At 55.1% G+C, this 27165-nt stretch overlaps 2 protein-coding genes across 9 annotated transcripts in view; both read left to right on the top strand.

The window, feature by feature from the left end:
* Aox4 (aldehyde oxidase-like) overlaps positions 1 to 11278 on the top strand; it is a 51878-nt gene extending 40600 nt beyond the window's left edge. For 6 of the 7 annotated variants that reach the window (XM_021249719.2, XM_013068098.3, XM_021249718.2 and 3 more), the window contains 9 exons: positions 4624 to 4719; positions 5743 to 5871; positions 6586 to 6660; positions 7310 to 7362; positions 7660 to 7774; positions 7882 to 7947; positions 8983 to 9168; positions 10011 to 10178; positions 11035 to 11278. In XM_021249719.2, coding sequence (XP_021105378.1) covers positions 4624 to 4719; positions 5743 to 5871; positions 6586 to 6660; positions 7310 to 7362; positions 7660 to 7774; positions 7882 to 7947; positions 8983 to 9168; positions 10011 to 10178; positions 11035 to 11088 — 942 coding nt within the window. In that variant the 3' untranslated portion in view covers positions 11089 to 11278. 7 annotated transcript variants of the gene reach the window in all.
* A 7168-nt stretch (positions 11279 to 18446) lies between these two features.
* Positions 18447 to 27165, top strand: part of LOC101710340 (aldehyde oxidase 2-like) — a 49732-nt gene continuing 41013 nt past the window's right edge. Inside the window, exons 1-8 of one of the 2 annotated variants that reach the window (XM_087200376.1) lie at positions 18447 to 18645; positions 19502 to 19559; positions 20584 to 20680; positions 21326 to 21434; positions 22481 to 22607; positions 23865 to 23926; positions 25150 to 25248; positions 26272 to 26352. In XM_087200376.1, the coding sequence (XP_087056502.1) occupies positions 18592 to 18645; positions 19502 to 19559; positions 20584 to 20680; positions 21326 to 21434; positions 22481 to 22607; positions 23865 to 23926; positions 25150 to 25248; positions 26272 to 26352 (687 nt within the window). In that variant the 5' untranslated portion in view covers positions 18447 to 18591. The remainder of the gene's footprint in view (positions 18646 to 19501; positions 19560 to 20583; positions 20681 to 21325; positions 21435 to 22480; positions 22608 to 23864; positions 23927 to 25149; positions 25249 to 26271; positions 26353 to 27165) is intronic. The other variant, XM_013068106.3, reaches the window with a different exon arrangement.

The raw sequence follows: 27165 nt of genomic DNA, 5'->3' as shown, positions 1-27165 counted from the left end.
TGTGAATAGTATCTATTTCCTAATTGTTTTAGGAAATAGATACTGGGTGAGATACTTATTGGTATACATGAGCACTGTTGATCTCTGTGTGTTGATTTTGTATCCTGTTACACTACTGAATTTATTTATTAGTATAGAGGTCTCTGCCATGGATTTTTTGAGTCTTCTCTGCAGAGGACCATGTCATCTGGCAATAAGGATAGTCAGACTTCTTCCTTTGCTATCCATATCCCTTTTATTTCTTTCTCTCACCTGATTGTTCTGACCACTAGAGTACTCTATTGAACAGGAGTGGTGGTAGCATCCTTGTCTTGTTCCTGATTTTAGGAGGAGAGCTTTCAGTTTTTCCCATTTAATTTGATGTTGGCAGTAGATTTGTTGTAAATGGCTTTTACCATATAGAGATAAGGTCCTTCTGTACCTGTTTTCTTCAGGGTTTTCATCATGAATAGATGTTGGATTTTGTCAAATGTTTTTTCTGTATCTATTGAGATGATCATGTGATTTTTGTCCTTGCTTCTGTTAATGTGATGTATTACATTTATTGATTTGTGTATGTTGAACCATCCTTGCATTCCTGGGATGAAGTCTACTTAGTCATGATGTATGATCTTTTTAATGCTTTGCTGCATTAAAGATGCTAGCATCTTGTTGAGGATTTTTGCATCTATCTTTATCAAAGAGATTGGCCTGTAGTTTTCTTTTTCAGTTGAGTCCCTGTCTGGTTTTGGAATCAAGGTAATTCTAGCTTCTAGGAATGAGTTTGGCAGTACTCCTTCCCTTTCCATTTCACTGAAGAATTTGAGAAGTATTGGCATCATCATCCTGAAGTTCTTGTAGAACTCAGTAGTGAATCCATCAGTTCCTGGAATTTTCTTAGTCGATAGGCTTTTATTACTGCTGTAATTTCTTTTACTGGATTATTCAGGGGTTTTATGTCTTTTTGGTATAGTTTTGAAAATATATATGTGTGTGTGTGTGTGTGTATATATATATATATATATATATATATATATATATATATGAATATATCAATTTCTTCTGGATTCTCCAATGTATTGCAGAACAGGTTTTCAAAATAGTTACTAATAACATTCTGGATTTTGACAGTGTTGTGATGTCATTTTTTTTGTTTCTAACTGTATTGATTTGGATTTTTTCTTTCCTTTTTTTGCTAAGATTGTTTAAAGGTTTATCTATTTTATATATTCTTTCAAAGAACTAGCTCTTTGATTCATTGATTTTTTTTTTACTCTCAATTTCATTAATTTCTGCTCTGATCATTATTATTTCCTTCTACTAGCTTTAGATTTGGACTGTTCTTGTTTGTCTAGCATGTTTAGATCCATCATTAGGTTATTTGGGCTCACTCTGTTTTTCTGATGTGGGCATTCAAAGCTATAAAGTTTACTGTTAGGATTGACTGCTGTAATTGGGTCCTGTAAGTTCTGGTATATTACACTGAAATTATCATTTGATCATAGGAACTGTCTAATTGCTTCCTTGTTTTCTCCTGTGACCCCTTGACTATTCAAGAGGGTACTGTTTAATCTCCATGTGTTTGCATAATTTCTATGATTTCTTCTGTCATTGATTTGTAGTTTCATTGCACTCTGATCTGATAATATGCATGGAATAATTTTAATTCTTTTATATTTATGTAAGCACGCTTTATAGGCTAATATGTGATCTATTTTGGAGAAAATTTTATGTACTGCTAAGCAGAACATGTATTCTGTTGTTGGATGGAGCATTCTATGAATATCTATTAAGTCCATCTGTTCTAAGGTGTGGTTCAACTCTGATATTTGTGTTTTATCTGATCTATTTGTGATAGTGAGATATTGCAATTCCTCACTATGATTGTTTTGATGTTTATGTCCAGGAGTGTTTGTTTTACAAAGCTGGGTGTGCCAGTGTTTGGTATGTATATATAATGTATGTATATGTGTGTATATATATATAGTGACCTTCTGTGTTTTTCTGATCAGTTTTGGCTTGAAGTCCACTTTGCCTGAAAACAGAGCAGCTGCTCTTGCTTGTTTGGGGCTTCCATGCTATGGAATGTTGTTTTTCATCCTTTAATTTTTAGTCTATTAATTTCCTTTTGGATTAAATATATTTCATATATACAGAATACTGTTGGGGTTTTTTGTTTGTTTTGGTACTGGGGATCAAACTTGGGACTTTGCGCTTTTGAGGCAGGAGGCTGCACCACTGAGCTAAATCCCCAGCCCTGGGTTTTGTTTTGGTTTTTTTGGACTGGGGATTGAACTTGGGTCCTTGCACTTGCGGGACAGGTGGTGGAACCACTGAGCTAAATCCCCAGCCCTGGGTTTTGTTTTGTTTGTTTGTTTTGTTTTGTTTTGTTTTGTTGGTACCAAGGATCGAACTCGAGTCCTTGTGCTTGCGAGGCAGGCCCTGGAACCACTGAGCTAAATCCCTGGCCCTGGGTTTTGTTTTTTGATCAAGTCATCCAATCTGTCTTTAGTTTGAGGAGTTGAGACCATTCACATTAGGAGTTAGTACTGATAGGCACTAACTCATACCTGTCATTGTATTATTTTTCTGTTGCTTATCCCTTCCCCTTCTGTTTAACTGCTGACCCTACCTAACATATTCATTCCATTATGTTTTTGGCACTGTTGACTTCATTATCTAAATTATCCTTGAGAATTTTTTGGTGGTCATGAATTTCTTAAGGTGCTCTTTGTCATGAAAAGACCATATTTCTCCATCAGTTTTGAAAAACAGTTTTTCAAGATATATTAACATGATTTGGAAGCTGTTTTTTTTTTTAAGAACTCAAAACACTTCACTCCAGGCTCTCTTGGCCTTTAAGGTTTGTGTTGAGAAGTAAGCTGTAATTCTAATGGGTTTATCTTTGAAAGTTATTCCCTTTCTCTAACAGCTTTTAAGATTCTGTTCTCGTGTTGGACTTACAGGATTCTGACTATGATGCATCATGGAGAAGTTTTTTTCTGATCTTGGCTCTTTGCTGTTCTATGCCTTGCTTCTCTGTACATTAAATTCTTTTCCCATATTTGGACAGTTTTCTGCTATTATTTCTGTAACAGGTTTTTTATGTCATATGTGCTGTCTTCTGCTCTTTCACTAATTCTGAGTCATCTTAGACTTATTTGTATCATCTAGCAACTGTTGACCCATTTTCTGCATTTTCGTTTTTGTTAAGGTGTCTCTGAGAATACGGACACCTGCACCAGCCCTGTCTTCTAGTTCTGACGCTGTCTTCACATTGGTCCCTTCTGTGCTTTCAACAGAACTTTTTATCCCTGGATTTCTGTTTGGTACCTTTAGTGGTCTCTACTTCTTTGCTAATGTGATCATTCTTGCTTTTCATTGTTTTGTTTAGCTTAGCTAGCTTTTTATCAATGTCTTCCATAACCTCACTGATCATTTTATTGAGCTCATTATCTGTTTAGTTAGATCATGTTTGAGCTTGCCAAGCACCTTATTAATCTGTTTCTTTTTTTTTTCTTTGTCTCCTCTTTTACCACTTCATATAATTCAGTTGTTTAGCTTTTGATTTCCTCCCCATTGACATCCGCTGGGTCAGCTTTGGGAAGCTAGGAGTCTTGGGAGATATTTTGTTGCCTTGTTTTCTCATATGTGTGTGTGTGTGTGTGTGTGTGTGTGTGTGTGTGTGTGCACGCGTGTGCTGAGGGTTGTGGGTGAGTTATCCTAGAAAGACTGTTGCTGGTATGGAGATCGCTTTAGGTAGTGTCTGCTTTCCAGTGATGCATTCTGGGTGTGGCTAAACATAGGCCTTGGCCTCTGTCTCATTAGTGGAGTCAGGGTCCCAGGGTGGCTGCTGCAGAAGAAGAGTCCCAGCAAATCACAGACCCATGCACCCCAGCCTCCTGTCCTGTGCACATCCAGTGCCCCCTTCCATGAGAAAAACCTGCCCCGGGGAAGGACACGAGGTGGATCCAAAGAGGTGGTGTGGCTCCAGTCAGGAGTTGTGGGTCCCAGGCCTACCTTGCCACCCACGGGGCAGCCGGATCTGGCCAAGTCTCTAGGCTTCTCTTTCCCAGTGTACTCGAGAACAATCTGGACCAGGTCAGTGGGTCCCAAACCAGCCAGTCATCAAGGTCAGCTGGGAGCTGAAAACACAAGCACCCAGGCTCACCTGTGTCAGACGCTGAACTGGAACTTCCAGGCTGGGCCCCGCCCCACCCTTCTGCACCATGACCTGAAAGACAGGGTCTAGATACATTAGAGACCTCAGGTTCTCCTGGTTCCTCTAACAACCAGGAGAAGTGTGCTGGAAACAGACTCATGCGGGTTCCTTTGGCTTTAAATTCATTTCCACATCCAGGAGGGAAGAGCAAGAGCTATACGGGTGGAAGCTTTGGGAAGTCGGCTCCTGGCAACCACCAGGCCTGGTACATACACAGCAGGCCAGGGGAGGAGACAGCACTTTCACCTCCATGGCTGTCAGGCTGGGGGTTTCTGTTGGTAGCCACCAATAATGGCTTTCTTCTGAGTAGAAAAAAGAGAGGTTGGGTCAATGAAAAACTGTCTGCCCAGCACCCTGAGCTGACCTCACAGCAATGCTCAGCCGCAGCCCATCCCAGACTGTCTTGGGGTTGCTTCCTCCAGGCAGCGGCTCTGGTCCACATCTACCTGGATGGCTCAGTCTTGCTGACTCACAGCGGCTGTGAACTTGGACAAGGCCTGCACACCAAAATGATCCAGGTGAGATGGGCCTGCCACGTGCTCCGCTGAGGAGGAGCACACAAGCCCTTCCTTTCTTGATCGGGAGAAACCGAATCTCACTAAATGCACAACTCAACTGAAAGGCTCATCCTGGATCCAGGGGCGCAGACATCCCAGGGAGGGCGAGAAACGTGGGGATCAGAGCTGAGAAAGACACTGCTCCCCTGCACAAGAAGGAGCCCAGTACGCAGGTCTGCTCAAAAACACAGCTCAAGTTCTCAAAGATACAATGCTGCACAACTTTGTGACAATTGCTCAGAGCAATAATGTGTCCATCCAGATTCTCAAGGAGACACAAATGTGTTTAATCAGATGCAAAATTGTGCTCTCAGGTTCACCATCTACTCAGGATTGCACTTCACAGAATGGCCGTCACGTGTGCTGATTCCAAGAAGTGTGTACTGTTGACAAACAAGGAGTTAGTACAGTAGGAACATTTCCCTTCTTTCAATGTGAAATAAGAATTTTTTGAATAAGACATTTGAATCAAAAGCATATACGTGAGCTGGGGATTTAGCTGAGTGGTTCCATCGCTTGCCTTGCAAGCGCAAGGACCAGAGTTCAATCCCCAGTACCAAAAACAAAAGCATATACGTGAAACAAAGCCTCTCTCTCGATGAGAAATAGAAGATTCTTTATGGAAGGAATATTATTTAATAGCAGAGTTCTTGGAATTAGGAAATCACAAAACTCGACAGGGCCTTTTTGAACATACTGTGACTTTACACCCAAACCCAGTGAGGGGAAAATACCTGTTAAGTCACGCAGGCCTACTGTCTGGGGTCGCACGGCACCTAGCTGCCCATGGCATCCCTGGCAGTGCAGAGTAGGTGACCGCATGCCCCAGAAAAGAAGTGTCTTTCGTGGTGCCGTCTGAACCCAGCCTCAATCTTTGTCAGAGGCAGGACAGCTGAGCTTCATAATCAGTTCCAGCGAGAACACAAAGATTTTCACTCAGAAAGGGCCTCGAGGCTGATGAAACTGGCACGTTTCCCCCGACAGGTGGCCAGCCGGGAGCTGGGCATCCCCACATCCTACATCCACCTCTCGGAAACCAGCACCGTGACGGTGCCCAACGCTGTCCTCACTGCAGGCTCCATGGGCACAGATGTCAATGGGAAGGCCGTGCAGGTGACTTCTCCCGTTCACTTCCTCTCTCAGGAAGACATCCTCTCGCATCCTTCACACCAGAGCAGCACAGGGTGGTGCCAGCTTGGCCCACGGCGAGCCTGGGCCGGCACCAACCTCCCCGAGAATCTGTCCCTCTTCTGCAGAGCCAGGGGCACAAGCCCCACAACCTCACAGGACAGTTAGGGTCAGCAAAAACTCTACCTCCAGCACCAGCATCCCATCCCCAAGGCCTGATGCCGCCTCCCTCCCCAGAGCTTTCCCGCCAAAGTCCAAGGAGAGTGGCTGGGACACAGGCAGTGAGCTTGTGTTTGCCGGCATCCCTGCGACCCAGCTCCTTCCTGTGGACACCATGTGAGCATCTCAGAGACGCCTCTGAGCAGGCCAGGGCTCTGCCCAGCCTGTCCCTCTCCCCTTACTCCTGGAGGCCGAGAGTTAATGCTTATAGTGTCTGTGTGGAGGCAGGAAAATACTGGAATAAGTGCTGATGGTGCATGGTGCCGCACACCTGTAATCCCAGCAAGTCCAGAGGCTGAGGCAGGAGGACTGTAAGTCTAAGGCCAGCCTGAGAAACTTAGGGAGATTTTCTCTCAAAATGAAAAATAAACAGAGCTGGGGATGAGCTCTGTGGTGCAGCAGCCCAGGTTCAACCCCCAGTACAGGGGGAAAGCCCTCCTGTTCCGTGTGCCTTTCACTTCTGATGTCATTTATTTCTAGAATGCCTGCCAAACCCTCATGGGCCGTCTTCAGCCCGTCATCAGGAGAAACCCTCGAGGGACCTGGGAGGAGTGGGTAAGTGGCCAAAGGCTTCCAGAACTCTGGGGAAGCATTTCCACTTTCCCAAGGCAGAGGCAGTGTCTGTGTGGATGGAGGCTGTACAGAGCAAGTCCCAGGGACCAGCCGGCCTCGGCTTCTCACCTGCCCCGGCAGACACAGCCCGGACCAAAGGGCCACGCTGTTTCTCCAGCCAATGCTGCAGGCACCGTCGTGTTGTTGTTGTTGCCCTGCCTACTCCCGCATCTCGCAGGGTGGAAACAGGCAATCAAATCTGTGCGACGCGCAGGTGGAAAGACACAGCACCCTCCTATGCTTGGACTTTTCCTCATCTTCCCTCTGACTAGTACCGCGGGCAGTATGTGCTGACAGTGTTCACCCTGGGACCTGCCTGTGTCCGCCCCATGTGCACACCGAGTACACACGTGTGTAAATAAGCCCCCTCCCCGTTTAACAGATGAGATGTGAAAAGCAGCCATTTCACACAGCACCACCTGCAGACAGAGCCTGGCACGGCTGGCAGCTGCCACAGGCCCTCGGCCCCCACGGGAGACTCACAGGAGGCCATGCAGCTGCCAACTGACATGGACCAAAGGCCAGCGTGGCCGGAAGCCATTTTCCCACCTTCCCAGAACTCCTGCTTCCTCTAACCAGTCATCTCTTTCAGATCAAAAAGGCCTTCGAGGAATCCATCAGCCTCTCGGCCACCGGATATTTCAGGTGAAGGGTGCTGGCTGGGGCTTCCTCACCTGGGCAGGGAGGGTGCAGGCAGGATCCTCATCCAAAGGTCTCGGGCTGGCAAAGAGAGGGGGCCCGGCCATGCGGGGGACTTGCTGCCTGCACACCCCCAGCCCTGCGGCCGTGACTACGACCGGGTGCTACTGCAGCCCGGGCCCCAGCGCCTGCCTTGGCCACGGATCCTCCCATGGGGACACTGCCAGCCCTCGCCTTGCCACCCCCCACCCACCAGCCCAGGCCACACCAGGCGACGCCTGCCTGACCCTGGGTCCTCTGCAGAGGCTACCAGACCAACATGGACTGGGACAGGGAGCAGGGCGACGCCTTCCCCTACTACGTGTACGGAGCAGCCTGCACCGAGGTCGAGGTCGACTGCCTCTCCGGGGCCCACAAGGTGCAGCCACACGTGGGCCCTCGCCACAAACCCACAGCCCAGAGAACCTGGGCAGGCACAGCCCGGCGGCCAGTCTCAGCATGTGACGCTGTCCTCTCTCCACGCAGCTCCTGAGGACTGACATCTTCATGGATGCCGCCTTCAGCATCAACCCCGCCGTAGACATCGGGCAGGTGGGTGACTCCAGGACTTTCCCTCCCTGGGGCCATGGTCAGCGCCACCAGGCAGCTGGGGGCTCAGAGGCCAGCACCCTGCATGTTCACACTGTTGCCTGTTACACACGCATGCACACATGTGCATGCACACACTCCTGGACAGATGCAGAAAGGTCAGGGGAAAGTTAACAACAGGCGTCTGCATGGCGGGAACAGTGATCTATTCTGCCTTATCATTCATTCTCTGCTTCCTAATTTCCCTTCAGTGGACACTGTGTTCGCATTTAGAACAGTACACAGATGCACAGGGACAGTTACACTGATGCTTGTATTAACATTGAATTTAAACAGACTTCACGATTTAGAGGCATATCAGAGAACAAGAAATGCTTAAACACAACTTTCCCCTTTCACTGAATTTAATTCTGATTATTACATCATAAATAAAATTAACTCCCCGAGAGTTTTCAAATTTAGAGTTTGTCCCACTCATGGGGCAGTGCTGCCTTGTTTCTCAGCACAGGACCTGATCCGCCCCCCACCTGCTGGCCGGGAGCCCCTGCAGTGCGCTTGGGAATGCAAGTCCCCAGGCCCAACTCAGGCCCTGCTGGCTGGGACTTGGAATCTGCCCCAAGTGGGTCCTAAATCTGTACAGCTGATGGCTGCAGTGGCCCATGCTCTGCCTCCTCCCAGCTGACCCTGCCTCTGCCTTGCTGATGCAGAGGAACAAGGCCTGGGCACTCTGACCAGGAAACCCTCCACCTGAAAACTCCACTAGAAAAGGAAGGAAAACTGGTGATGTTAGACGAATCCTGGCCTGTGATCCTTTCCTTTAGGGACAAGCCCTGTCATCTTCTGATTTAGCATTTAACTTTGCTTACCTTATTTTAAAACTTGAAGTTGCAACAAAACACAAGCTGTGACTCTCCTTCAACATTTATAACGTCCAGGCAGACACCCTTTAAAGGGGGCCTTCTCCTAGAGCATAATACAGTAGTCTGGAAATCAGCTGGGCGGTGGCCATGCCTGTAACTGCAAAATGTCTGGCTGCAGATCGAGGGGGCCTTTGTCCAGGGAATGGGACTGTACACCACGGAAGAACTGAAATACTCCCCAGAAGGCATGCTGCATTCTCGGGGCACAAATGACTACAAAATCCCCACCGTCTCCGAGATACCAGAAGAGTTCCACGTCACCCTAGTGCACTCCCGAAACCCCATAGCCATCTACTCCTCCAAGGTAAGCCTGGGCATCAGTGTTGGCCGGCCAGGGCTGTGTCTCAGTCACTTCCCTTGCTGCCGGGACAAAACGCCTGCAGCTCTGAAGGAGAGGTTTGTCTGGACTCACATGTTAGAAGGTTCAGTCCTTGCAAAGTCAGCAGGCTCCAGGGAAGTGGCCTGGGGAAAGGTCTGGCAGAGGAGAGCTGCTGGCCTCTTGGTGGCAGGAAGTAGGGTGTGAGGGAGGAGCCTGGAGGGAGACCAACACATCTGGGCCACGCCCAGCAACCTCCAACCAGGCCTCACCTCCTGCAGCAAGCCAGTTACACGCCCCAGTCCTCATCTTCCAAACACTGAGGCTCTGGGGTGCCTGAGCTGGCGGGCAAAGCCCATCCACCCAGAGCGCCTCCTCCTCTCCACCCCATCAGCAGGCTCCAGCCTGGCCCTCCCCAACCTCTGCTCTGAGGTGGGACCAGCTGGAGGGGCCTGCAGCTCAGGCCAGGAAAGACTGAGGGGTAGCAAGGTTTGGGGGACCCGCCACAGTCCACTTGGGGGTGACGGGGCGGGAAGAGGCCAGTGAGTGTGCGTCTGTGTGTGCCTGTGAGAATGCGGATGTGTATGTGGGTGTGTGCATCTGTGTCTGTCTGAGAGCATTGTGTGAATGCATGTTCTATGTGAGTGTCTGAGTGTGTGGTAAATGAGTGTGTATGTGAGTGTATGGGTGTATGTAATGTGTGTGTGAGAACATGTGTGAATGGATGCCTGTGTATGTCTGGTGTGTGGGTGTCTGAGTGTGCGTGCGTGTGTGTGTGTGCCCACACAGGTCAGCCCCAGATCTTGCATCTCGGCCCTGCGCCTCCTCAGGGCCTGGGCGAGGCGGGGATGTTCCTGGGCAGCTCGGTGCTGTTCGCCATCGCCGATGCCGTGGCCGCCGCCCGCAGGGAGAGGGGCCTGGACAGGACCTTCACCCTGAGCAGCCCGGCGAGCCCAGAGTGGATCCGGATGTCGTGCGTGGACCAGTTCACCGACATGGTAAGGCCCCGCTGGCGCCCAGCTCCGGCTCTCCCTACGGCACGCGGTCCTCCTGTGGCTCCGAAGTGAGCGACACCCCACACACCTGGGGCTTCGGTCTCAGACCCAGAGGAAGCTCACTGAGCGGGGCTGCTCACGAAAGGCCGCGGAAGGCTGCTTCCTCCGTTTTAAGAAAATGCAGTTGACAGCCCACGTTGGGTTTTGTCTTTGTTTTTAGTTTTGTTTTATTGAAGACAAGGTCTCACTGTATGGTCCAGGCTAGCCTCGAACTCTCAGCGATCCTCCTGCCTTGGCCTCCCGAGTGCTGGGATCACAGGCGTGCGCCACCACGTGGGCTTGACATGCCATTTTGATAACCTGGGTAACCAAGTTAAATTACCCAGCCATCTAATCTGGCTAATCGCAGGGAAAGTTCTTGCTAAGGAAGCAACAGTGCTAGTGTGGGCGGAGCTAGCAGGCCTGGGCACGCCCTTCACGCCAGAACCTGACGCGGAGAACGCGGCTCCACTCCTGCTGCGCACACGGCCTGTGAGAGCTGCGCCGCGTGGTGTGAGCCTGCTTGCCGCCCGACCGTCTGCGCAGGCGCCGCCCCGCCCCGCTGAGTCCCCCCAGGTTGAGCGAGCTCTCGCTCGCGTTCTGGAGCCCCTGCTCAGCCCCGGCTCCAGAGGGCAAGCAGACCAACGTGTGCTTGAGGAGAGATTTGTGACTGCAGGAGGGAAACGTGAAAGTCACCATCTGATAAGAGCGAAGCGCCCACTGCTTGGTCTTTCCTCTAAAACCACAATCTGTCTCTGCACTGCAACGCTGTCACAGTGGAGTAGGTTAGTAATGTCTTCCTCCTCTCGATCTCTTCCAGATTCCCTGGGATGACCCTTCAGCGTTTACACCGTGGGCCACCCGCGTGTCCTAACCCTGGGTTTTCTAGGAAATGCGGCGACCCGGTCGCCCTTAGAGTCTCAGACCAGCGCAAATAGAGTGACTTAACTGGCAAGGGTGATTTTAGCAGTTTTTAATTATTCTGTGGTTTAGGTTACTGCATGATTATGTTTTATGATGCAAATTTTTACGAGTGTAATAAAACTTAGAAATTCTAATTTTAAGCCAAGTGTGGTGGTGCATACCTGTCATCCCAGTGCTGTGGGAGGCTGAGGCAGGAGGATTGAAAGTTCAAGCCCAGCTTCAGCACCTTAGCAATTGGTGAGATCCTGTCTCGAAATAAAAGATGTTAAAAGGGCTATGGATGTAGCACAGTGCAAAGACTCTGGCTCAATGTCCAGTGCCGTAAAAAACAATCTGATTTTGTTAGCATCATCCTGAAAATCTACAGCATTGTTATTTTGAAGCGTAATAGTTCCTCTTAGCCTGGAACAGACTCTGTGTGATTTGTTCTTCAGAAACCTGCTCAAGGTTCTGTAAAAATGCCCACCCCGAAATTCTCAGGACCCGGTCCCCCATACCCGCAGTGAGCTATTAGCACCAATGTGCAGCGCTCACAAGTCCCGTGTGTAAGTGTGCCCACGTTCCGATTCCCAGGCACTCTGGCGGATCTCTGCAGTGGAGCAGCACTCAGCGCTGTGCAGGGTGGCGCTGCTGACACCACAGTTCAGCCCCCTCCGGCCTGAGCCTCAGCCACCCCCAGCCGGTGCACAGGAGCCTCCAGGAGCCTCGAACGGTGGTCCCCAAGGTGCCTGAGGGAGGCTGGCCCAGGTGCTGGGGGCTGGAGAGCTGGGGCCTGGCAATCGGGCTCAGAGTGCAGAAGGGATCGCTGCCCAAGGGCAGGCTGACCTGACACAGGTGTGGTCATCTGACCCCGAGTCTGAAACTGAGTCAGAATAAACCTCTCGTCCTCACAAAGTGCCCAGCCCCCGGGCATTGCCTTGAAGTGCCACAAAACAGACTGAACCCCCAATGCCCCCTCGTCCGCTGTGGCCGCACACACACCGATGGAGACCTCAGATGACTCTGGGGCCCTTGCCTCGGCCTCAAGTCGGAGGTGGAGCCGGGGTTTCTCCCCTTGGCCATCGAAGTGGCAGAGTTCTCGACGCCTGCTCGGTTCTTCCCGGCTGTCCTGCCTCACGGGCTCCTGCAGAAACGCAGCCTCGTGGTGGAGAAGACGGCAGTCCGGGCAAGGCTTGAAAACACAGTGCTGGCCAGGCCTGCAAGCCTCCCTGTGGATGTGACTGGTGGGGAACGTGTGTAGCAGCACTCATGCGTCAGTGAGGCCAGAGAGGAGAAAGCCAGCAGGAGAAAGCAAGGGGTCCTTCCTGAGAGCAGGCTCAGCAGTCAGCGTCCGCCACTGTAAGAGGGGTGTGTGTGTGTGTGTGTGTGTGTGAATTCCCTGGTAATCTGCACCCTAACTCGCACACACTGCGTCAGACAGAACGACGCCCGGCGCGCTGGTAGGTTTCCTGCAGTCACGTGGGACTGCACCACATCCGTGCGTTAATCACAGAAGCGCTATGCTTCGCAGGCGGGCAGGGCAAGGCCTCAGTGAGGCAGAAATCGCACTCGTCATCCCAGCAGTCTTGTCATTAACTGAGGACAGGAAACGGGGAAGAGCTCACAAAAGTAGCACGCATTAGGGCCGGGAATTTGGTTCAGTGGTTCCACCGCCTGCCTCTGAAGCACAAGGTCCCAAGTTCGATCCCCGGTACCAAAAAAAAAAAAAAAAAAAAGCACACATTAAAGGATCTCAAGGGCCGGTTGTCCCTGGGTTCCATCCTTGGTACCACAAAAACCTAGATAAAAATGAAATAGGAGAGCAAGCCACAGATACAGGATGAATTTTAATGTATAGCGTCTGTTATGTCGCACTCTCAATCCGTGTTATTAATTTAGATAAACACCTGCCACCGTCTGGCTTTAAAACGCTGCTGCGGGGGAGCTGGGCTTCTCTGGGCCTCCCGAGTGCAGCCACGCGCAGCAGGCTTGGGCCTGGCATGGGCCTGTCCTGCTCCTCTGGGTGCACCATGCCTTCTGGTTCCTAGAGTTTGTTCCATGAGAAGGGGCAAGGACCAGGGGTTGAATTTGACTTTAAGTACTCTGTGTTTTGGAACTACTGCGAATGGAAATTTTTTCCACTTCCATTTTTATCTATTTATTGAGGTAATAGCAAAAACTATGCATTTTTCAATATGTCTGTTACATCAATCACTACTGTTTCCTTCTCCAGCAAGGTTTATATTAATCTGCTTTCTCACTTCTTCATCGGTTCATCTGTTCCAACCTCCTAGGCGATGCTAGCTAACTATGGAGAATGGCCATCCTGTCTACGCCCGGATTTTAATTGAAGTCTTTCTTACTTTGTGGCCAGTACTGTTACTGGTTTTTCCAAGTCGTCTTGCTTCACCAGTGCTCTCTCTTCATTTTCTCTGACTTAGATTTTGACTTAGTCACCACTGATCTGATCAGTTTGCCTTCTTTGTTTTTTAATGCAATATACAAAGTTAGATTTTTATGTGATCCATATCTGATATTGAGCCGCCCTGCTTTGTCAGAAACAATCTTATTTTGGTATGTTATCCCACGAAACATTACTGGATTCTATTTTGCTATTATTTTACTTAGAATTTTTGCATTTATATTCACAAATGGAACTTGTGCACAATTTTTTCTACTATTGATACTGGGTTTGGTATTAAGTTTTTTAGCTTTATAAGATGAATTGGGCAGAATTTCTACTTATGTATGTCATGGAGAGTTTAAATAGTATTGCCTTATTTTAACAATTACACAGAATTCGTCTATAAATCCATGTGCTTTTGGGTCTTTGTTCTCAAAACCCTCATCGGTCATAAGCTGTCTCATTGGGTGTTAGCTCTCCAACCCCTCTGTAGTTTTCCTCCTCCCTTTTAACACTGTAAATGTTTTCTTGTAAATAATACATATCTATGTTTAGGGCTTTCTTTTCTAATCTAATCTGCTAATCATTATTTTTCAATCACAGAATTAATTTCACGCAAATTTCATATAATGAAAGTTTTAATGTTTTACTTAATACCTATCATATCTTATATAGTATATAATTTACTCCATAATGTAATATATATTTTGTTCATTTGGAAGTTCAGCTGCACCTTTCGTTATTCATCTCTGTGTTAGTTATTTTTCTCTCGTTGCTGAGACAAAATATCCGACACCCGACATCAGAGGGGAGGGGTGTATTTGGCTCGAAGCTCACAGAGCTTCCATACGCTGTCAGCCGCTCCAAGGCTGGATGCTGGCACAGCAGAGGTTGTCACAGAGGACGAACAACATGGCACCCATCTGGCAGCAGAGGCAACAAGGACCTGAGACTTTCTGCCTCTTTTATCCCATCCAGACCACGGGGCTTAGGGCGCTCCTATTCACTCCCTCACAGGAAGTGGTTTATAACCACACGCCCTAAATCTCACTCCAGATTCAGCCACCTCTGACCGTGTGACGCTTTGGGGGACATCCAGACCCCAACCCTAAGTCTTCATTTACCTACAGACACACGTATGTCTCTGTGTCCCCTCACCCCCAAGGGCATCCCGGAGCTCTCCCGTCACCAGCCCTGGCCCACTGGAGAGTGGGACGACCGAGTGCCCTCCTGGGACTCTACCTGGGACTCGGTGGCCCTTCCCTGGCCTTCCTGTGCTTTCTCCTCTCCCTGGGTGGACAGCATCACCGCATCTGTGGATTTCCGGCACCCTCTGGCCCTCAGCCCTGCTATGCTGGAAGCGCCCTCTGGCGTCCACTGTGTAGCCCGAACGCCTGCTGCTGAGCTGATTCTGTTTCCTTCATCAGACTTGCTCTCCTGCCCCTGAAGATAGACCATGGGGAGGGTGTTGGGTGAAGCAGCTGGGTGTCCTCCTCTCCAGCAGGACTCAGGGCAGCCTCGCACACAGAAAGCTCCTGAGCTCAGTGATGCATCTCCTTTCTCCCCCCTGCCATGCATGGCCTCCTGTGTTTAGTCCCACATCTCAAGGCCTGTGCCCTGTGGCTCCCACTCCTGTGTGACCATGCAGAATGTGGCGACACCTGTGTCCACATTGCTCCCCGGGTTTCAGCCTTGACCATCCTCTCCTGCTCTCTCCCGGTGGTCTGTCTCTCTCCACGCAGTGTTCTGGGGGAGCAGTGTGACGCCCCAGGCAGACAGCATCCCCTCAGCACTCCTGCACTGGGTGTGTCCTGGCAGTCCCCAGGGCCGCATGGCTGGCAGCAGTGGCAGCGCCTTCCTCCCTCTAGGCCGGAGTCACAGGCCTGGATGCCAGGGGCCGTGGGAAGAGCCCGCCTGCACCCCTCTGGCTGGAGGACCAGGGCCTGGGCCTGTGGATGCTGCACCTTGGCTCAGCTCCCGCCACCTGTGTCCTCCTCCCTCCTGAGCCTCTGCCGGCTCCCAGGTCCCTGTCCTTAGATGGCACAGTGAGGGGTGCAGAGTGCCCTGCTCCCCCAGAATCTCACCTTAACCTGATTAGTCTGCAGAGACCCAAGCCCCAGGGAAGACCAGGGACCAGTCAGCCAGGCCCTGCCCCCCCAGGGGTCTGTAACCCACCCACTGCCAGGCAACTCCAGCTTAAGTCCAGGGCCCTAGGGACACCTCTGCAGGTGGAAGCGGGCAGTGCCCCGATCCACACCCTCAGTAGAGGTGGAAGCCCGGGCCTAGGACTCTCTCGCCTCTGCACACTCCCCAGCCCTGGGCAGGAGGAGCTCAGCTGCCCAGTAACAACCCCCACCCTCCCCAGGACTAGTCTCTTCCCCGCCCCCACCACTGGTTTTGGGAGTACTAGTGTCAGAACCCCCGTGCTCAGAGCCCAGACTCCCGGTCCTGGCAGAAAGGTTGCAGCAGGGCAGGGAGGAGCAGAGGGCTCATGGCCAGGTTTGGTGACTGCCCAGGCCAACCTGGAGAGCCCCTCCATCTGCAGACTGTGCTCCACCTTGGGGTCCAAACAGCCCACCTGGGTGCTGGAAGGCAGCAAAGCCCCCACCACACTTTTTCAGTTCTGAGAACCAGCAGGGCAACTTGCCGGGTTTTCCAGACAGGTCTGTGTGCCCGCGGGAGAGGGCGGGGTTGTCTGACTGGTGTCGCTCGCCCGTGGCCAGCTCACTAACAGAGCTGGCGGGACTCTGGCCTGTTGTGTAATGGCAGCCTGCCCCTGGGCCCCCATGGGAGCACCGGGCTGTGAGGAACAACACAGGGGACACAGGGCCTCACCGGGGCGCGAGACATGGGAGGCAGGGAGGCTCCCAGCACTGGGAGCTGGTGAAGAGGCCAGGAGGGCGCGAGAGCTGTCATCCAAGAGTGCACACATTTTCTCCTCCTTTGTCATTAAAGAAAATCAGAAAACTAAAGTCACTGCTTCTCTGCACTGTCCTAAGTAGGGTGCAAGAGCCAGGACTCGGGCAGGAGCTGCCTCCCACCCTCGTCTCGGCAGGCTCTCCTCTGCGCTGCGGGGGCTGGGGCTCCAACCTCACTGGCCCCTCAGCTGCACGGCACCTTGGCATGATCTGTTTACACTCCGTTCCCACAAGTGCTTCCTGCACAAACCGGTTCCCAAGCCTGCCCCTGGCTCCTAATCCCAGCACCTGTACAGTCAGCTCCAGTGTCCAGCACCCTGCCTCCCGTCCACACTGAAGTGTTTGTGCTGATCTGCTTGAGACCTCGTGGCTCACACTTGCTCAGCCACTGTGCCTGGGGGCCTCTTTCACAGGGAACAGCGGTGGGGGACAGGCAGTGGGTCTGAACGCAAGGCCAGCTGCTTCCCTGTGACCAAAGCGACCACTGGAAAGGCCTGGGCTCCCCACTCCTCCCCTGACTCCAGGCGCCCAGGAATGGACGCCCACCCCCCTCCAGGCCTATGCCTGTTGCTGTCCCATCTTTGTCCCCAGATTTGGGAGTTCCTCTGAAAGGCATAAACGTTTTCCTGCACTTGATTGCCCTAGGAAACCTTAAACTCTGGAGAAACAGCAGTGGTGGCTGCTTCCCCTGTGCCTCAGCCCCTGGTGCGAGGCCAACGTCACTGTCCACCGATGCCCAGAGCACGGCGCCCCCCAGCCTGCATTCAGCCCATGGCCTCCTGGTGGGGCCTCTGTCCCTGGCCTGGTTTGTAACTGAAGGTGAAGCTGAGAGAGGAGCCCAGTGGGCCTGGAGCCGTTTCTGGTGCTGGGTGAGGAGGGTGTCAAGTGAGTTGAAGGGGTAGACGCAGACTCAGAGACCCCTGTCCACCACGGGAGCCCTGGAGGGGCGCTTATTCCGTGTGGGCTCCAGCCTGGGGCCGTGACGCTCCCTGAGGCTCGGCCATGTTCCTGAGCGCCTGTGCACTGCCAGAGATGGTGCTGTGCCCTCGGGGACTCGGGCTCCGAAACAGGCACCTGAATGCACCTGCCGCTGGGCCCAGGCCATGAGCAAGAGCTGTGCAGGTGGCCTTGAGCAGTGTGCACTCAGCCTCCCTCCTGGCCTGCCTCTGCCCGCTCCCCCATGGCTGCTGGGGCTCTGTTTTGTTTGGGGATACTGGGGACTGAACCCAGAGCCTTCTCAGTGAGCTACACCCTGCTCGGCTCTTCTTTGTGCTTTACTTTGAGACAGGGTCTCTGTAAGTTGGCAAGAACTGGACTTTGTACCCTCCTGCCTCAGCCTCCCAGAGTGCTAGAATTGAGGCCTGCACCACCACGCCCAGCTCCAGACCACCTCAGCATGTGTGAAACATGCACACTCAAACACAAGCTCTGCTCTGCAGGGGACACAGACCCGTGTGCCTGAGGTCGGAGGCACTGCCATTGTGAGGGAACCTGCCGCTGTGGCGGAAGGTGGCAAGAGGAAGGGTCCCCTCGGCTGGCCAGGCGGGAGGACACCCGTGTCTGTCACTCCCACCCTGCATGCCTGTCCTCCCATGACAGCTGCCTCCGGCGGGGCACAGAGGGGCCATGAGCCCGACAGCACAGGCACTGTTCCCTGGCCAGGCCCCACTGCAGGAGGGATGCGCTGGAGGGGCTGCGGTCTCTCTGGCCGTGTCCTCCTGCAGCTGGCGGCTGCCCCTTCGAGGAGCGACCCAGCCCCACCGCCCCACAGACTGGCACCCTCGCCCCCATGCCACCTTTGGGCCGTGCTTTTCTGCTTGCTGAGCCAGCGGAGGAGGGCAGCGGGCACGGAGGGCCCTTGGGCTGACCCCATGAGCTCACCAGACGGTGAGTTTACACTGGCACCTGTGCTTCCCACACTCCCCCTGCCAGCTGCAGGGAGCCCGAGTCAGGTGCTCTGTGCTCTGTGCCAGGCCCAGTGCCAGCCCAGGGCGGGGGGCAGAGGCTGGGCCAGGCCCCAGCTTAAAAGCCAGGCGCCGGGTATCACACTGCCTGCCTGCTGCCCACCGGCTCCAACACCCCCGCTCAGCCCGGCCGTCACCTCCCATCGCTCTCCACTCCTCCTGTGGTGAGAACACACACAGCCCAGGCCATGCCTCCCCCACTGGGCTCTGACGAGCTGATTTTCTTCGTGAATGGGAGGAAGGTAAGCGCTGTGCAGGCCAGGAGCTGTGGCTGTGGCCAGGCCCACTGGTGGGCTGCCCGGTCGGGCCCATGCTCAGAGTCAGGCTCAAGCAGGAAGGTTTCCCGGGACCCATCCAGGTCACACCCAGGAACTCATGAGCAGAGCCTCTGCGCCTCCTCTCTGCCCGGCGCCGCTCTGCAGGACCGGCTGAGTCAGTCCCAGGAGGGACCCGGGCCCCTCCCAGGGTGCTAGCTCCGGGGCCTGTGATGGGCCATCGCCCTCCTGTCCCACGTCCCTGCACACAGGCCACGGGCACCCTGGTGTTCTGGCACCCCTTCCACTGGAGCTGCACTGCCGCTTGGGCGCTCAGGCGTGGGACCTCCCGGAGGCATGACCTGGCCTGGAGGGGGCGACACAGCTCTCCGGCCCCACCTGCCCGGCCTCCTCCTGGCTCACCATGGCCTGGCTCACAGTGGCCATGCTGCCATGGAGCACGGGCAGGCACCCCTGGGGTGCGGCCCCTCTCCCACCTCCCTGCCCTGCGTGAGCCCTGGAGACCCTGATGTCACCCAAAGTGCTCCCCCAGAGGTCTCAGAGACACCCAAGTCCCCGGGCTTTGTACCCTACAGGCCCCTTCCTTACACAGGCACGTGCACAAGCACACAGCGCACTCCACGGCCCTCCCGGATTTGAGGGCTCTGGGGAGCACAGGGGACAGAGCTGAAGTCTCCTCAAGGTGGACAGTGGTGCAAGCGTGCAGGGCCCAGGCCAGGGGCATCCACAGAAGAGCCTCTGCCCGGGGAATGGCTCAAAGGTCGCCCGGAGCACAGGACAGCAGTGCTGGGGCCACCCCATCCACGCTGACCTCTCCCGACAGGTGACAGAGCGGGCTGTGGACCCGGAGGTGACCCTGCTGACCTTCCTGCGAAGGAAGCGGACCCTTTCAGCCAGTGCTGGCAAAGCTCTGTTCTCCCGCCCAGCCCCCGGGCCCTGGCTGTGGGCCCAGGATTTAGGGGTGTCAGGTTGCAGGGCTGGTTTGGGCGGGTGAGGTTTGCCCAGAGCAGTTTAGACCAGCTTCAGAGGTGTGAAGGAAGCTGCACCCTTCCCTCCGAGCTGCCTGCAGCAGGGTGTCGGGTGACTGGCTCGGACCCAGCCCTCGCACAAAGCCTCTTCCCCAGTGGGGAGAGCCCCCTCCCGAGCCTGTGTCCCAGACTCAAGAGCGCGGTGCCGATACACTGTGTCTGTACGGTCTCTCAGAGTGGCCAGAGCGTGACAGAATTACACCTGGATGGCCTGGCCCCACACAGGTTCTGTTTAAAGGCCCAAGTGGCTCCTAATTAGTTGTGCACACTTGAAAAGTGGGACATTTCATGTTTAAAAAGATCAAGATCCCCTTCACGCTGCTCGTGTCAAACGGGGGCTCGGGGCTGAGTGGGGCGTCCCCCGTCAGGTGGCCTTCCTGGTGGGCTTTGGGCTCTGCCTTGACTCGGGCGGGGGAGCCCAAGTGAGGAGCGATGGCGGCGGAGGCTCTGGCGTCCCTCGGCGAGTCTGGTCAGGCACGGCTGGGCCCGCACGCTGTGGCACCGCTCTGGAGAGGAGGAGGAGCGGAGAGAGGGGCCCAGGCGGAGGTGGACTGGGGTCCATCCTCAGGCCAGGCAGAGGGGAGGGGAGGAGAGGGGAGGGGAGGGGAGGGGAGGGCTCTCGAGCAGGGCCTGAAATAGGACCTGGGGCTCCAGTACCATGCAGATCCCCGTGACTAAAGTAAAATATGAGGAACGACAGGAACTTTCCAGGGCTCCCGCAGGCCCCACAGAAGGCCCACCCACCCCTGGAGGAAGGCGGGGGACCTGAGACCTGCCCCCCCCCCGGCCCGCAGAGACTCGCGCACGTGCACGTACACACGCGCACACACGCGCGCGCCCGGGAAGCCCGCGGCCTTTTCCTTGACCAGCCCTCCAGTTGGCCTCACAGGAACGAAGTCAGCCTGCGGAGGGGGAGGCTGCGGCGCCTGCACGGTGATGCTGTCCAGGCACGACCCGGCCTCCGGGAAGCCCAGGTGCGCTTTGCTTCCTGCCCTGCACTCTCACCTCCCACGGGCCGCGGGGTCGGGGCCTCGCAAGCGAGGGAACCCCAGCAGTTTACTCTGCCGATGAGGAGACCAGGAGACCGGCGCAGGTAGGCCAGGTGACCTGTTCGAGGTCCAGGAAGTAGGACGCTGTAGGAGCAGGACTGGAGCCCGCGCTCCTTCCGCCATCCGACGGGCAGGACCTGAACAGCAAGGGCCGGGCCGGGACTCCCCTCCGCTGCAGGCCGACTCTAGGACTTGGGCTCCTTCCAAATCCCCAGCCTAACGAGAGACGGCTTCGAAACACAGGCTGGCCGCCGTGACGGTGACCTGTGACCTCACACGGGTTAAACTAAGCCCACGTGAGAGGACCGGGTAAAGTCGGTTGTGGCTGTCGGTGTGCGGGGACGCTCTCAGGCAGCAGGCGTCCGGGCACAGCCCCAGTGACCACACCATGCCCGCCGCCCCCAGGGTCCCAGCTGGGCTTAGACAGCTTTTCTGAAGACAGGACACTCAGCCTCATCTCAGGGTCCCCGGTCCGTGCGGAGAGCAGGGACCCTGGCTGCCTCCTGTCCCCTCCCACCTCCGGGCCACCCCGAGGTCACTCCCCTCGGTTCTCCCGTGTCTCCCACACAGACACTTCTCCGTAACCGCGTGCCTGGTGCCCGTGTGCTCTCTGCACGGGGCGGCTGTCACCACCGTGGAGGGCGTGGGGAGCGTCAGAAGCAGGATCCACCCGGTGCAGGTGAGAGCAGGATTTGCTTCCCACTTCCTGACTCCATCTCTTCCCCGTGGACTGCGCTGCCTGAGCCTGCCGGGTCCACGGAAGCGTGGGTGGGCTCTGTCCAGGGAGTCTGAAGGGTGCGGGGCCACGCTTGTGTTGGGCACCCGTCTTCCTGTTACATCTCACACAGAGGTGGTCGGCAGGGTCACTCAGATCCTGACAACACCTGTCACACGGTGGCAGGGAAGAGGCCGCACACAGGACCATGTGAGAACAAAGAGGCTCTGCAGCTAACAACACAAGTCACTCCTGCGGTAGAGGTCCTGGGGTGAGGTTCAGACTGGGGCGAACAGAGTGAAAGTAACTGCAGAATGTGAGGACAGCTGTGTCCCCTCCCTGGCCTGCCTCGGGGCAGACTGGACTCTTGAGCACACGGCTCGAGCTAGCAGAGAGCACATCGTTTCCTCTGTCACTGTCCCGGGGCTTGGGGAATCCAACACAGGCTTCCCCGAGTGAGAATCAAAGCAGCCTCAACTCAGACACCCTGAAACCCAGAGCCAGAGGTTCCCAAAGGCCTGGGAGCTGGCTAAAAAAGCAGATTCCGAGTCAGGAAGCTTGGAGCGGGCCAGCTCCCAGGTGTGGCCAGCACCATTGGGTGTGGACAGCACCTTAAATAACCAGGATCAGGACAGAGCCCGGCCTCTGAAAGCAGAGCTGGTTTTGAGCCAACACAGAGGAGCTGGAGGAAGCAGATGCCCCAAGTCCGTCGGGAGGAGGCCACCTCGAAGTCAGGAGGAAGCTCTGCAGGACGGGGGTGGGCATGGTGTCCTCGGAGTCCTGGCTCCCTGGTGAGCCCTCCAGCCTGCAGGGCTTGAGCTATGGCCAGACAAGTGGCTGTAGTGATAGCCATGTCCTCCGAGTCTGTCCTCGGGGAACAACTCTGGGTGGAGCACGAGGGGCGGGGCATCTGCTCAAACCCTGGGTTCCACCCTGGCGCTGGTGGCTCAGGACCCCCTCGAGGCCAGGTCGTAACAGGACAGGGCGGTGGCCTTGGCCTGTGCTTGCAGGAGAGGATCGCCAAGAGCCACGGCACGCAGTGCGGCTTCTGCACCCCCGGGATGGTGATGTCATTATACACACTGCTTCGAAACTACCCACAGCCCTCGGAGGAGCAGCTCCTGGAGGCCCTGACAGGTGGGTGTGGCCGAGAACCCTGTGAGAGGCCTGGGGCTCTGCAGGGTTAGGGTAGGAGCCCACCTGGCACAGAGGGGCAACTGCTGCAGCAGGTCACCCACTGAGTACCACACAGCTTCTGAGAGAGGATGGCTTGAGCTCAGACAGGCCCGGGCCAGCCAGTTAGGGCTCTCTCTCTGTCTCTGTCTCTCCGTCTCTCTCTCCACCTCTGTCTCTCTCTGTCTCTCTCTATCTCTCTGTCTCTCAGATTAAGTCATCTGAAGTCCCCACCGTCCAGAATTCCTCTCCCCAAAGCCTGGCCAGGCCCTGAGCTCCCCCATCCTCCCACCCCCACCCGCTACCTGTGGCACAGCTCCCCAAGGCCTCTGCATCTTTCTTCCCCTCCCCTGAGAGCTCAGCCCCACAGCCCTCAGCTCGCCATCCTCAGGCCCGACTTCCTGGCAGCCTCCTCCCACCCCACGTTCGTCCCCAGGAGCCTGAGGTCCCCAACTTCACCCCACAGTGGAGGTCACAGACCCTGACATGCAGATCCCTGTACTGCCCAGATGCTGACCCCATGGGATCGGAGCAGAGCCGGGGGTCTGCACGTTTAGCAAAGACTCCCATGAGATCCTGCCGAAGAGAAAGCACCAGGGCTCCCCGACCCCTGCCCCAGGCACCGCACTTGTCCCTCATGTGGCTGAGAGCTCCTCGCTGTCACCGAACTGGTCGTGGGGCTGGGGTAGCTCAGTGATGAGCACTTGCCTGGCATGTGCAAGGCCCTGGGCTCTGTCTCCAGCACCATCAGATAGGTAATGGATAGATACAAAACAGATAATTGATAGATCAATAGATAATAAGGTGGATAGACACACAGATACATAGACAGTACACACAGACACATGGATGATAGATACAGAGACACAGATACATGACAGATGATGGAAAGATGACCCACAGATGACAGACGGATGACAGAGATGATGGATAGCTGATAATGGGTGATAGGCATCGAGCCGATTAGCTGCGAGGTGATGACAGTGAACACACCGGCTGGACTCATCTTCGAGCAGAGAAGCAGGCTGGAACTGAGGCGGTGGCCAGGCAGCAGTGCAAGAGAGAACATTAGACTGCTTGGCAGACATTAAACCGCTCTGAATTTTTCTGAAGCACGGGGCCGGAGGTGCAGCTCGGGTGCCATTGCCGGGCATGTGCGGGGCTGGGGTCGCTCCCAGCACCCCGAGACTGAGCATACACATCGGCCCTCTCCTCCCCCAGGGAACCTGTGTCGCTGCACCGGGTACCGGCCGATACTCGAGAGCGGCAGGACCTTCTGCTCAGTGAGTGGGGCTGGGGAGGACCCCAGAGCAGCGCGGCGGGACAAGGGCATCGCAGCAGACCCCAGGGGTGACGTGGCCCTGGGTCCCCTGAGCAGGCAGTGTTCACACCGCAGAGGGACGGGTGGTACCCCAGTGCACAGGCCCCCTAGGAAGGAGGAGATGGACACCAGGGCTCTGGCCACTCAGGGGCCCAGGGATCCGGGAATCCAACCACAGGGCTGGAGGGGCTGACTGGCTGTCCTGTGGCTGGGTGTGGCGCCCAGGGCACCTCTTGGCATGGGGCAGGGGCTCAGGGGAGTGGCCCTCGGCTGAGGCCAGATGGTGAGGGCAGCACAGCCTGAGAGCCATGTGCAGGTCCCACGCCTTCCTCCAGCCACTCGAGGGGCCTGTGGCTCCAGTGAGCTGCTGTCACCACTCCAAGGTCACTCTGCATGCCTGACAGCGCCTCTCACTGCAGAGGAGAGGACCGTGATCAGGCAGCCAGCCCTGGGGCCTTGGAACAGGGATGGGATGTGGACGCTTGGGTGGGGTTGGAGCATGCTCGACAATTGTTCTCCCATTGAGCTACATTCACCAGCCCTTTTTATTTGTATGTTTAGTTATTTATTTGTTTATTTATTGGTTGGTTGGTTTTTTGAGAGAGCTCACTCTGCAGTCCAGGCTGGCCTTGAATTCACTATGTATCCCAGGCTGGCCTCAGACTCCTAGTGATCCTCCTGCCTCAGCCTCCTGAGTTCTGGGATTTTAGACATGTACCTCCATGTTCGGCATAAAGCAACTTACAAATTGATTTTGCCATTAGAAATTAACCTTAAAAATTCAGAAATATACACAAACTGCACTTGTAATGAACAAAACTGCCCACATACAATGTGCTTTATAAATATGTACTATATTCATATAGTAAAATGCTAAATATGTGTTACATCAGACTAACACCAAAGGAAGGGTGCGAAGGCTGTTTATTTCTTTTGGACTTGTGTGTTATTTTATACCATACATTTGTTACAATTCTGTATTGTGTGATGCATTATCTTACACTACATAATGCATGGTTTACGTAATATAGTAACACGTTGCTCGTACCCCACTCCAAATGCACAGCGCGGGAGTGCGGCCTGAGCTGCCTGTCCCAGTGTCTCCACACGCAGGTCCCGCCCACCGGCCCTTGGGGCAGCCACCACCACACAGGGCAGAGCTCACCATCCGCGTCTCCCTCTCAGGACTCAGGCGGCTGCGGGCAGACAGAAAGCACACGGTGCTGCCTGGACCAGCCAGGAGGCGACTCCTGCCCGGCGGAGGACAGCAGCCTACCTGCTCGCGTGAGTGTCCCAGTCCATGGCGGAGCGCTGGCCGTGTCCTGTGTCCCATCCCTGGAGTATCCGGCGTGGCTGTGGGCAGCCGGGTCAACGGCCCTCCCTGACGCCGCCGTGGAGCTGGGTGGTAGGGCCCAAGTGTCATGTCTGCCCTCCAGTTGGTTTCTCCCTTCCTGGCCCACAAGGCTGTGGGGGACACACAAGCCTTTCAATAGCAGAAGAAACAGCCAGCCAGCCAGGGCCACCACAGGCCGGGGAAGCAGCCTCCTCCTCCACAGACAGCCCGTCACCCCAACTATAGCAGGGCACCCAGCCCTCTAGACCCTCCCAACCCTGCTCTCTGACACTCAGCTCCCGAGGGCACCGCTGAGGCCCTAAAGGAGCAAGGGGAACCCGGGGCACAAGCCATCATGGGCACCGGGCCTGAGAGCCCAGAGCAGCCTCAGACAGAGGCACCACGGGTCCCGGCTCTGCGTCCTCACCTTCAGGGCTAAGGAGAGTGAGCAGGGGCCTTGGAGTGTCACCCATGCTGGAGTGAGCTCAGAGCGCCCCACGTCAGCCTCAGCCTGGTGGGACCCAGAGTGCACAGTGGTGCTCCGGCTCCGCTGCTGTGACCCAGCTGGGTATGCCCGACATTTCCCAGAAAGAGACACCAGTGACAAGGTGGAGCTCGGGGACAGTGGCCACCTGCCCTGCCCTGCAGGGACGCATCCCAGACAAGCCCAGGAGACCCCTGCTCTGTGGGCTGCAGCTGCGGCTGCCCCACAAGGAGGCTCCCAGGGACGGCTGCCCTGCTCCCTCTGGGCCCGGCTGGCCTCTGGGCAGTTGTTGGCAGTGGTGATGGCTGCCCTCACCTCACCATGAGTCCTCAAGGCACTGGCTCCAGAGCACTCTGGAGAGTCGCAGCCACCGCTCCTCAGCGGCACCAGCAGCTGTCAGTGTGCACGTCCCTGCAGGGGAGCTGGCGCTGTGCCACCTGCCCCACTCCCCACCCTACCTGGGCTGACACTGCTGCCTCTGCCCCCACAGATGTGCTCGGAGTTGTTCACCAGAGCCGAGTTCTGGCCTCTGGACCCGACCCAGGAGCCCATCTTCCCCCCAGAGCTCATGGTAAGAGGGGTCGCCTGCCCCCACCCTGCACCTTGCTGGGACAGCAGTGGCCTCACCAGGACTTTGCTCCAGATCACCTGGGGGTGGCCCGTCCACTCCCAGGCCCCGTAGCACCGAGGCTCCTGGCTCCTTCCTGCTGGCCCCAGCTGGCCCAGGGCTCCCAGGACAGGCACTCAGAGAGGGCCTTACGTGTCCACTCACCCGCTCAAAACCTGCAGCAGCAGACCCCCGATGGGGACCAGGACCAGATAGACAGACGAGAGCAAAGTAACAGACAAGAGCTACATGGTGTCAGCAAGTGCAGAGTGGTGGGAGGGAAAATAAAATAAAGATAGCAGATAGGACACAGGCAGCTGCAATTTAAACATCCACGCCAGGGAAGGCCTCGCTGAGAGAGTGACACGTGAAGACACCTGGGGAAGGGGTGCCTCGTCACGGAGATAAGCGGGGTGCGATCAGGTGGTGGAGTGGCAAAGTCCTGGGGTCGGACAGCGCCCAGGGTGGCTCGGGTGGGCATGCCCGGCTCAGTGTCCCTGGCTTTTACCCTTCGTGAGTCAGCTGCTGAAATGGGGCGCCAGAGGAGGGGCCTGCACCTGATGCCAAGGGGTGCAGCTTTCGAGGGTCAGAGGGGCCTGGGGAAGAGCCGACGTGCTCGCCGACAGAGGTGGCATGGCATGGATGTGGCCCAGAGTACAGGGAGGCCACTCGCGGTGGGCACGGCAGAGCTTCAGGAACCCCGGCCTTCCAGGCCGTGGGAAGGGACAGGATGGGGTACCTCAGGGTGGCACAAAGGGAACATGAGACCTGTCACCC

The sequence above is a fragment of the Heterocephalus glaber genome, unplaced genomic scaffold, assembly GCF_053883595.1.
Source record: "Heterocephalus glaber isolate CG9 unplaced genomic scaffold, H.glaber_assembly_v1.0 deba00001743, whole genome shotgun sequence".
In the NCBI taxonomy this organism is placed as follows: Eukaryota; Metazoa; Chordata; class Mammalia; order Rodentia; family Bathyergidae; genus Heterocephalus; species Heterocephalus glaber.
The sequence above is the reverse complement of the archived record's forward strand: the minus strand, read 5'-3'. Positions and strand labels throughout refer to the sequence as shown.